At 38.6% G+C, this 11351-nt stretch overlaps 1 protein-coding gene across 10 annotated transcripts in view; it reads right to left on the bottom strand.

The window, feature by feature from the left end:
• TNRC6A (trinucleotide repeat containing adaptor 6A) overlaps positions 1-11351 on the bottom strand; it is an 83884-nt gene that overhangs the window by 5682 nt on the left and 66851 nt on the right. For 5 of the 10 annotated variants that reach the window (XM_040575167.1, XM_040575160.1, XM_040575162.1 and 2 more), the window contains 13 exons: positions 10828-10992; positions 10303-10478; positions 10029-10109; positions 9011-9062; positions 7479-7621; positions 6984-7130; positions 6674-6811; positions 6314-6442; positions 6128-6205; positions 5672-5882; positions 5013-5045; positions 2220-2351; positions 1-122 (listed from right to left, as the gene is read on the bottom strand). The exon at positions 1-122 is cut by the window's left edge and continues 37 nt beyond it. In XM_040575167.1, the coding sequence (XP_040431101.1) occupies positions 1-122; positions 2220-2351; positions 5013-5045; positions 5672-5882; positions 6128-6205; positions 6314-6442; positions 6674-6811; positions 6984-7130; positions 7479-7621; positions 9011-9062; positions 10029-10109; positions 10303-10478; positions 10828-10992 (1607 nt within the window). The remainder of the gene's footprint in view (positions 123-2219; positions 2352-5012; positions 5046-5671; positions 5883-6127; positions 6206-6313; positions 6443-6673; positions 6812-6983; positions 7131-7478; positions 7622-9010; positions 9063-10028; positions 10110-10302; positions 10479-10827; positions 10993-11351) is intronic. The other 5 variants (XM_040575161.1, XM_040575170.1, XM_040575165.1 and 2 more) reach the window with 3 other exon arrangements.

Below are 11351 nucleotides of genomic sequence, written 5' to 3'. Positions count from 1 at the left end.
TTTGGCACGGGGCCAGCCATCCCCAATAGATCCAGGAGGACTGGCTGGTGAATTACTGCTGTTCATAAAGTCATACGGAGCAAATGGAGACTCTTCCAGCCTAAAACCACTTGAAATAGCACCTAATAATAAAAATAAAAAAAGTCAAATATTTTCTATAGACAATTTTTTATATATGTAATTACAATTTATATACAAGTAAAAATAGGCCCATGTAAAGCATTCGTAAAATACATAGCAGAATACACTATCCTCTTATGATGAGAAGTTAAACAAGAAGTCATAGAGGTGTATATAGTCTAAAATGAAAGGTCCCTGAATAACTCAGGAGAAAACCCTAAGAATACAAGCCCACGAAATCCTCTCATTAGAGTAGCATACTTATTACATTTAACTAAAAGATTTATTCAAGAGGGTAAGACCATTCTGTGAGACCCCAGCCGGATAACAGGTAAATATATTTCACGGTGGGAAGGCTCTTGGAAGAAGTAGCTACAAAACCTTTAAGACCTTTAGGTACTGCAAAGCTCTGTAAATCCTACTCATACTTCTGGGAGGAAAAGAAAAAAAATCACCAGTAGCAGAGCAAGAAACAAAAGCACTATTGCCCTGGTTTTGGCTAGGATAGAGTTAGTTTTCCTCCCAGTAACTGCTGTGGTGCTCTGCTTTGGATTTAGGATGAGAATAATGTTGATACCACGCTGATGTTTTAATTGTTGCAGAGCAGTGCTTACACCAGGCCAAGGACTTTTCAGCTTCTTGCTCTGTCCTGCCAGCGGGCAGGCTGGGGGTGCAGCAGGAGCTGGGAGGGGACAGACCCAGGACAGCTGACCCCAACTGGCCAAAGGGGTATTCCGTCCCAAATGGTGTCATGCTGAACAATTAATGTGGGGTGGCTGGCCGTGGGGCACACCCCTGCTCGGGGATAGGGTGGGCATTGCTCAGCGGGTGGTGAGTAATTGCACTGCGCATCACTTGTTTTGTACACATCATTAGCAGTAGTACTATTGTCACTATTATTATTTTTATTTTCCTTTCTTTTCCGTCCTAATAAACTGTCTATCTCAACCCACAAGCTTTCATTTCACTTTTTTCCGATTCTCTCCCCCATCCCACAGGGCTGGAGGAGGGAGAGCGAATGGCTGAGCAGTGGTTTAACCCGGCCGGCAGCTGAGCACTACAGCTATACACAATCTGTTTGATTTTATGCAAATACCACAAGGAGAAGTTTAAAAGTTACATATTCCTCCAGAACTGTAGAATATCTTTCTTTTTGCCATCTAATAACTTTTACTAGTGCTTCAATACACCATAGTGTTCAAATGATCAAATTTGTAATGTTGCTGTAGTTGTAGGTAATGTTTTCTGAACAGCATCAACACTTGTGACTCCTGTGGGTAACAATCAGATGAAGTTTAGAGCAAGCAAGTGCAGTAGCAGGATGTCTCCACTAGATGTTTAAGGCAGCAAGCCATGTCATAGCATTCGAACAGCTGATGATTCTAAAAATATCCAAACAATCTGAGGACTAAATGGTAATAGGAGACTAGAGACATTTTACAACTATCTTTAGACCCTTGTGCTATAGACTCAAATTTTAACTGGATGAAATGTCAAGCCACTGAAACAGTTGAAATGTCATATGAATCCTGATCACTGGAATGAAATATAAAGCAACCAAATCTGCCTCCTCTGAAAACAAAGTACACCAATGGTACTATTCTATTCCTTCTACACTCTCCCCGTTTTTGGAATGCAAATACATTCATAACTAAGATCCGTAACTAAAAGGTATCAGAAATTACCAGAATGTGTGCACACAATTAAATTACCATAAAACACCTTAAGACCAGCACAGTGGGGCTGGGGCTTGTGTTGTAGCTAGAATATCTAAAGCTTTTGTTTTAAAAATATATGAAGCATTCCGATCCAGATTAATGTAAACCTAGTAGCAATATTCACACTTCTTAGTCTTCAACATGAATCCTCCACAGTGTTTCTACTAGTCTCACCACAACATCACTTCTGTAAGTAAAAACATTCAAGAAAGCTATGGGCTGCTGTAGAAGACAAGCAGCAAAGTTGTCAGAGACAATGCAATACAAATTGACACCTGCAAGCAACACAAATATTACAACTGCAAGTGTAAATATGCAAACGGAGAACATTAAAGTCTGATGCGTTATGTCAGATGCTATTTAATGACATATTTAACATACCATGTTTGCTGGAGTTTTGATCTAACGATGTGTTCACAGAAATGCTGTCTACTGTAGTCCATTTCCTCAACCGAGATTGTGGCTCTTTAATACTGTTCAAATCCATGTTTACATTCAAGTTTGAGTTCATTCCTAAAAAACAAATATAGCTTATGACAGACAGACAAAACGCCTTTTTTCCACCAATTACCACTATTGTCCTACTCAACATTTAAGAGCATATTACTATGGTTATTTCATGCTTCTAAGTCTGTTTGAGAAACATTATAGCACTTAATACAGTGAACTTACTACAGACAGAAGCTTAAGCTAAGCAATGCAAAGCACTCTGAAGTTCTCAGTTGATGTCTTCATGCAAAAATATATCAGTGGAAGAAGCCATTGAAGAAAAAAATATAAACATCTTAAAAATATGGCATTTCTAATACCAGTCTAGCATCAGTCTAACAATTCAACTCATCTGTACAAAGTGAGAGTACTGTACCTTGGAGAACTATGCTCAGTAATAACAGACACCTCTCTCCCAGCAGGAGGGTGTGTCTGTATTCATCCCTGTTCTGCAAAACTTAGGTATTGGCATTTATCGGCAGTTAAAAATCTCATCCCATTCTTATTCAGGCTGTTCAACAGGATACCTTAGCAGCTTCTGAACCACACTCAACACAGATGCATAAGCACTTTGCATAGAGATTCACAAGTAATACAACCACCTCCCAGCATCATTTATCCTGTTTGCACTGAGTATTAAAGCCTCACTAAGAGAAAAATACAACTTGGCTTTACCTTTTCTAAGCTGTTGTCTGTATTTCAAAATGTTTATCGACGAGAGAATCAACATAATTGTTGCCAACCTAAAGCAGTCCAAATATCTGTGAGAATCAACTATCTGGGGCTTGAACACACCCTCGCTTTTGACTGTGACATGCCTGCACTCTGTTACCAATTAGGGATTGCCAGGTCTGTAAAAATCCCTAATTCACAAATCACAGCTGGTTACATTTCCAACCCTTCAGATCTATTTACTTAATTTCTGAAAATAAGGCATGACGTTTTAACTTTGAGCAAGAGACACAGGGAATTTCTGACATCTTTACTAGAAATAACTTTATTCAAAACTGGAAACTGGTGCTTAATTCTGTTCCCAAATCAAAAGGCACTATCATACAGAAGCTTCCTCCCTCAAAGAACGAGGGGATGTTGATGCCAACTTTTAGGAAGTATCATAGAATCACAGAATGGTTTGGGTTGGAAGGGACCTTAAAGATCATCCATTTTCAACCCCTCAGACACGGGCAGGGACACCTTCCACCTTCCAAGCCCCATCCAATCTGGCCTTGAAAATAAATGGAACAACTACTAACTGCTGAAATGGGGTGAGAAGTCCAATCACTCTGATTCCTAACACCTCTCCCTCTGTTGTCAGTACAGTAACCCATGCACAATAACCTTTCTATCAACTCCAAAGAAAAAAGACTAGAAGGATCACAAGCTGGCAAATAGGCACATCTAGCTGATAAGGTTAATTCCAGCCCCTTGATAAGCACAGATCCACGTCCATAGCTCCATATTTGAAATCTGCACTGAGCTATGAACATCAGCATCTGGACATAATCTGTAATTCAAACAGTCTTTCCAGAAGCCATTTTTCATATCTGATTGTGGAAGACTTCATATTCCTCAGCTCTCTTTACCATTTGGCCGTACCACATGGTACTTCTTAATATCCAAGATTCTTAAATTCTGTAAATGAATTAGGATGTGACTGCAGCACTGGTTAACTGGAGAGAAAGAACACACAAACAACTGCCCCAAATCTCTGCTTCTGATGAACAAAGATCTAGAGAATCTTGACAAATTTGGTTACCTAGAAAGCAAACAGGACGTCCCTGCTTTCATGGCTGGGTCTCCTGATGCTAACGTTAGGACACGGAGAAAATAATATACCCATGAGATTTTCAAGACGACGACTTGGCAAATCCAGCTCCTTCTCACACGACTACACTACTATATGCACTTGGAGGATGATACCAGTACTCGTTTTGGCTCAATTTTTCACAGAAGCGTGAAGAAATTCCAGGAACCTGTTATTTCTACCCTTAGGCCTTTTATTTGAGGACTGTGTGGCTCCACTTGGTTATATAACTGTACAGTGCTACACCAAAAGGATCCCAAAGCATTCTTACATATACTGATGGTTCTTGGAACGTAGCAATAATTAAGGTGAGAAAAAAGCTGCTTAACAATATTTTAAGACATTTCAAACCAAGAAATATCATCTCTAATTGAAACAACAGGAATCTAATAGAGACAGGATGCAAATACTCAGTAAGAAGTTTGACAAGAAAGTTAAATATTCCTTTTGTTAGAACTAAAAGCGCCTCTAATAGCTAAGCAAACTTCGTGTTTATGCCTTGCACTTTGAATAAAAGCAGTAGACAGATCTTGATGCCAATCATCAGCAGCAACCATTAAGCAACAGCCTGGACTTAAGACTGGCCACAAGCAGAATTCCAGTGTGCCACATGCAATGCAACAGCATGGCTTGCACCGACCCACCGGCTCCGTACCACCACCTATAAGCACAAGGATTTCAGCAGCAGTCTCTATTAAACTTTTCTACAAAGGGCAATGAGAATGCAGAGGAAGTCAGCCCAACAGAACTGAAAGGATTAGAAGATCATAGAAGAAAAGCAAACTGAAAAGGAGGAAAAAATAGGGGCAAATGGTATACACTTATACTAAGTATAAGATAGCATTAAAAAGGGACCTAAAATAAGGAGAAAATATACAAGCCTGGAATTTCTGAAGTAGAAATTGGACAGAAGCCTGGAAATGTAGGGAGAAAGAAACAGGAGATATTTGTATTTATAAGTTTCCAGACATTTTGCCTGAAATGAGACAACCATTCTTTAAAAATGCAGAGCATTTTAGCATAAAAATGCTAAAAGCCTTCTCTTCTGTTCAAAAGCACTAGAAGGTAAATTAACATTTTTTCTACCTTTGCAATTCCAGATTAATTTAAAACTTTCTTAAAATTCAAAGAAATGAGACCACTTCAACAGATTCTTTGTAGGGCTTCCACTTAGTCTAAAAGTCCTTTAGCTTTAGTCCTTAGGAGTTGCATTTACAAAAGGACTAGGTCATCTTTGGGACCCACAGAATAAGAAAGAAACAAAAGCAGACAGACATTCTATAAGAACATAAAACATTTTGCACTAAAAGAGACAATTTCTGGGAATGAGTGTACTTGTGAAAAAAGTTACTTGGTGAACAAAGGTAACTTGGATGAGTCCCATAAAGAATTACTACTACTGTTAAAATGGAAAATACTAACAGGATTGCAACCGCTATTGTTTTCGGAGGAGGAAGACTCCAGGCAAAGTTAAAAGAAAGGCTGTGCCCTGTGTCACAAAAGCACTGATTGACTATGAAATTAGCATGGAGAAACCCACCTATAGGGAAGCTGCTGAATGAATTTATTGGTGATGGCCCTTTCTGTAGCTCAGGAGTAGTATGGGGTATGACATTCTCAAGGAAAGATTTCATGGTGGGTTGATGGAGTGACTGCTGTTGAGACGGCGGAGTTTGCTGCTTCATTAACAGGTTTGGATCAAGCTGACGGGACTGTTGCATCATCTGTTGCTGCATACTAAGAGATCGACCCTTAAAAAAACAAAGCAGTTACAATATAAGTAGTCAAAAGCTTTTCCACATTTAAAGAAAGATAATGAAATGCATTTCTGTTCTGTGCATCTTAGCACAGCAAAAATCCAGCATTAAGCTAAAGTGTATTGTTAAAATCCTATTCATTCTTGCACACTTTTATATAGCTTGTAACAAAAAATACAGCTTAGGATGAACAACAGTTTTTAAAGATTATTGGAAAAGTTAATAATAAATGTATTTACCTGCTGCTCCTGCTGTTGACGACCACCAGAAGGCATGCTTCTTTGATTCTGCGCTTTTTGCTGCTGAGCCAACAACCGCTAGGAGACAGTGTTTTGTTGTTGTTGTTTTTTTAGAAAAAATCATATCTGAGAAGTTTCTACTTATAGTTTCAAACAGAACACAGAGCATCTACCTTTTTAGCTTACCTGTAACTGGGAGATCTGAGAAAGCTGGTTTAACTGGGACAGTTGATTCAACATGGCTACCTGTTGTGGGCCAAAAAGTGGGCTCAGGCCACCGTTGTTTGGTGCATACTTCAGTAATGATACTGGAACCTGCAGAATGGACCAGTACAAAGAGCGACTGACTAACATGTGCAAGTACTTATACAAGGTGTAGAACATTATAATATCTGGTTAACAGTTGCCTCTTTTTAAAACACTAATCAGGCCAAAGTAGTTTTCAAATATTTACAGAATAAATACCAGCAACACTGATAAACGGAAATTTTTTCTGAAGCAGCATTTTGGTAGTTTATACATAGAAAGTTCTATGTACTCAGTTACCTGAGGGGATAGTAATGGAGGAGGCACTTGAGCACGTGGATTAGGCTGAGATGAATTAAGAGGTTGTGCTGGAGGCTGCTGCATGCTCCTGGGCTGTGCTGCTATATTACCAACACCAAACATACTGGGATTGCCATTCTGGGGAAAAGACAGATGGTTAGTGACAACGAAATACTTCTGCTACTTATCCCACCCCTATACATTTGAATTAGAAGTTAAAAACATATCAATCACATTAGTAGCTAGGACAAATAATAAAAGGTATTAAATGCTGTCAAGTAACATGCCAAGGATATGCACACAGCCTTACCTGTCTAACAGAATTCAAGTTTTGCATACCCAGCCCTGCTAGGGAGCCAAGGGCTTGGTTAGGTAGTGCACTATTTGAAGGGGGAAGCTTCATGTTTTGATTGGACATAAACTGCATGTTTTGGGACTCGTCTGCTACAATGCCATCCTGATTGGACAGACAAACCGATGCGCAACAACCAGCCAGCAAGCAAGCAGAAGGGAGAAACCATTGCCAGGAACAGAAGGGAAGAGTCACATGACAGTCCAGCATCAGCAGGAAATAGGCAGAAAACAAAAGAGATCAGGTTAGTTATTTGCACTGCAAATGAGCTACAGAAAGTGCTTAGTATTATATATCAGTAAGTTAAAAAGAACAAAACATATCTTATGGATCAACAAGAAGGCACTAAGTTTTCTCTCCACTAAATGCAGAAAGCTAAGGAGCACACAAATAATTACTTAGAATGCTGAGTCAAAGAAGTTAAGAATGTTCCCCAGTAAGACACCTACTAACCTTATCAAAGTAAGGACCGCGATCCATGGAAGACTCTTTGGAAATCTGAGGACGAGAACCAGGGCCTTTTCCAACCACACGATTGTAATCTCCAACATTGAGGCCATGCTTATCCATCTCCATTCTCTTATCTTGCAATATCCCTAAGAAAAGGTGAGACTTATGGTGATGACATTGAAGGATTATTCAGTTTCCAGACAAACTAGAATAGGTTTATGCTTATGAAATATCGAATACTGCTTTCAAGCTAGATACTAATAAAAGAAAGCATCAATTTAGCTTTAAGCGGTCTGGGCTTTGCTTAAAAGGAAAGGAAACACTATGAATCAACAGCTACAGACAACTCAAAACTTGGAATGAGCAAAGTGTCAACATATTTTGCTAGGCTTCACAAAAAATACTATTCTCAGTTTGCTCTTAAAAAACAAGACAAGTATAATTAAGTTTCCAAGTGTTAATGGCACCAAAAAAAAGCAGCACCAAGCACTGTATTGGCTTTGAAGTTGTATCTTTATCTTATCTCCCTCATTCTTATAAGATTTCAGAGGCCTTTTAATTTGATTCAGTTATTGGGTGGGTGGGGGGGAAATCACTACCACCAAAAATCTTATTTAGCTGAAAACAAAATTTAAAAATATTTGTTTTTATTAAAAGCTAATTGTAAAGTTTATCTTCTACTGTTAACGCCACTAGGCAAGTTAGAAGATCAAAATATAAGCAGTAGTTAAGCAGTCTTTAATACTTTACTGCAAGCAATGCAAGAGAATTACTTTCCCAACAGATGTTTTAAATTCAAATTTAAAAATTGAAATAATTTAAACGTGAGTTTTTCTATTAATATTTAAATCTAAAATGCAAAGAACAGGTTATTTGCATAACATAGACTGTGAAAATACCCAATTTTAAACTAGAATTTAAAGAAGTGCAACTACAATAAAGTCAGTGCCACAATCACTTTCCATTAAATATTCTATCATATATTGTTGTAAAGGTGCTAAATATATTTTTATTTGCTAGAGGAATCATAATGGCAAACAGTTCCAAATAAAAACTGCTCAAGTGATTTTGCATTCAAGTATAAACGTATCTTAAATAACTGTTCAGTATTAATTTATTTCTTAGAACTGAAAATGTGTTTCCAAGAACAAACCACAATGAGTGTGGTATTCAGAACATTTCTGTTTATATTTTAGTGAAGTTGTTCTGACAGCAGTCTAGATACTTAGGTTAAAAAAAACCCACACCACGAAAACATTCTTTCATGCCAGCTCAGTATGTACAAGCTTAGCTTGATTTACGGATGAACATTACTGTAGCAATCAGGTAATTCAGGTATGTAGCAGTATATGCACAATTATTATTATTATTTTTTCTCTACAAGGGCATTCTTTTGCTTTAAGGAAATTCTTTATTTATGCACACACACATATATAAAGGAAATTACTATAAATATAGCAATTTACAGAATTATATAAGCTCAAAGAGACTGGAATGGAAAGCTATAAAACCTAGCTAGGTTTTCCCTTTCTTACCTCCAGACATGTCCATCTTATTGCTCTGTATGGTTTCTTCTGGTGATTCTCTCTGAAGTAATAAAATGAATCATAATTATTTAATAATAATCTTTTTAAAAGCTAAAATAAAGAGATTCACATATATTATTTCAATTCAAACCTGCAAGAAAAAAAGACATCAAGGTAAATTAGACTATTTAAAAAGCATTTTCTCCCTTTGTTACCCATTGAAGACAGGTATCTTCACCGAAATACACATGTAACAGTAAGTAAAAACAACAGACTACTGGATGAATACCTGGGTAGTGTTTACAACATCGCCTTTCATCGGTAAATAGGTCTTTCTATGCTGAGAATGTAAAAAGGAAAAGGGGATCACAGAATCATTAAGGTTGGAAGAGACCTCCAAGATCATCTGGTCCAACCTTGCCCCTTACCATACCCTCTTGTAGTGAGGGGCCCAAAGCTGAACACAGCACTCGAGGCGCAGCCTCACCAGAGCAGAGTACAGGGGGACGATCACCTCCCTGCTCCTGCTGGCTGCACTATTCCCAATACAAGCCAGGATGCCGTTGGCCTTCTTGGCCACCTGGGCACCCTGCTGGCTCACGTTCAGGCAAGGATCAGCCAGCACCCCCCAGATCCTTTTCCTCTGAACAGCTTTCCAGCCACTCTGCCCCAAACGTATAGCATTGCATGGGGTTGTTGTGACCACAGTGCAGGACTCGGCACTGAGCCATGCTGAACCTCATTGCATTGGCCTCTGCCCATCAATGCATCCTGTCCAGGTCCCTCTGCAGGGCCTCCCCACCCTCCAGCAGGTCGACACTTCTCCCCAACTTGGTGTCGCCTGCAAACTTACTGAGGGTGCAAATTTACATCCTTCCTTACTGAGGGATGGGTGATAGGGAAGATGAACAGACGTAAAAGAAAAATACTATGAAAGAGAACATTAGACAATTAAGCATTTTCATTTTTGTGCATTATAACTAACACTCTAAGACAGTGTTACAGATGGGAAAGGTATAATACTTACTGAAAAACTAAGATTTGTGAATTGCTTAATGAATGGATTGATCCATGTTTCATCTTGCTTATTTCCACCTTTCATTATTCCCTTAAAAACAGAAAGGAATTCCTGTGATACTCAGATATTGTTTACCCCCTACTGCTTAAAATAAACCACAAAACGTTATGAACGAAGATTAAAGCTTAATGGTACACCACCCAGTGCAGCAATCTGTTCTTAGCTTTTATAAATGACAACAATGCAAAAGCCTTAACTACCTTCTATGGGAAGTCATAATTACCTTTGTGGGCATTTTTTTCATATATGGTGGCCAATTTAAAGATGGGTTAGCTTCTTGTGAAGAACTGCTGTTCCACATTCCAATCTCTACATCCTCTTCTTCCTCCCAGCTGGTCTGACGACTGCCAGTCAATGGCATATCATCTCCACACCAACTATCTTGCATAGATTTAGGCCCTTGTTGTGAAAAAAAAAAACAACACATTGTTTTGTTTGAAATGTTAAAGGTCTCCATGCAAATCAGCTACTAAGAACAGAAACTAAAAGTGAAGCAGTTATTATTTAACCCTGACAAGCTTCAGATCAACAACAGTCTGGTGGTGAAGGAAAGAAACACCAACGAGCAGCTGCTGTGACAAAAATGCACCACGAGGATATTGGCACCAGTATTAATCAGCTACCCTTAACGCAGACAGAAGTTAGCTTTACATTTACTTCAAGACAGAAACCTTCAAAAAAGTAAAGCTTTTAGATAGGTATTTCACCTTTACTGTCTTTATTCAAAGATGGTGCAAAAAGCACTCACCAGGTTTATTTGAAGCCTGTTGACCAAGAGAAGCGTTTCCCCAGCCAGAGGTGCCTCCTGCATCGCTGATGGGTTCTCCCCAGCTAGTACCAGTATCCATGGGCTTACCCCACGCTGAAGTTCCATTATCTACAGTAGTGGCTGGAGTAGAAGGCTCTCCCCAACCTTTTCAAAGCAGTATGAGTTACTGGCATGTTTTTTAACAGGACTTTAAAAGCCACTTAAAAGAATCACGTGCTTTGCCTTTTCTAGACCCATAGCATACAATAAAAAGCACATTAATACACATTTACATTCTGCATGGAGGTAATTATTACAACTGTAAGCTGTTCCGTAAAATATGCAAAAATACAAATTCCGTATGTAAATAATTTCATTTTGATAATAAAAATTTCTAAGATACTAAGTTCCTATGATCTGCCCCTTATATTTAAGTTATTCCTCTTTGCAGTTGAAAAAGACAGCACAAAATACTTTGCATATACCACACAAACTCATCTACAAGTATTATTTACTGTCCCCAA

This window comes from Cygnus olor, chromosome 15 (genome assembly GCF_009769625.2).
Source record: "Cygnus olor isolate bCygOlo1 chromosome 15, bCygOlo1.pri.v2, whole genome shotgun sequence".
Taxonomy (NCBI): domain Eukaryota; kingdom Metazoa; phylum Chordata; class Aves; order Anseriformes; family Anatidae; genus Cygnus; species Cygnus olor.
This window is presented reverse-complemented; position numbering and strand designations above follow the sequence as displayed.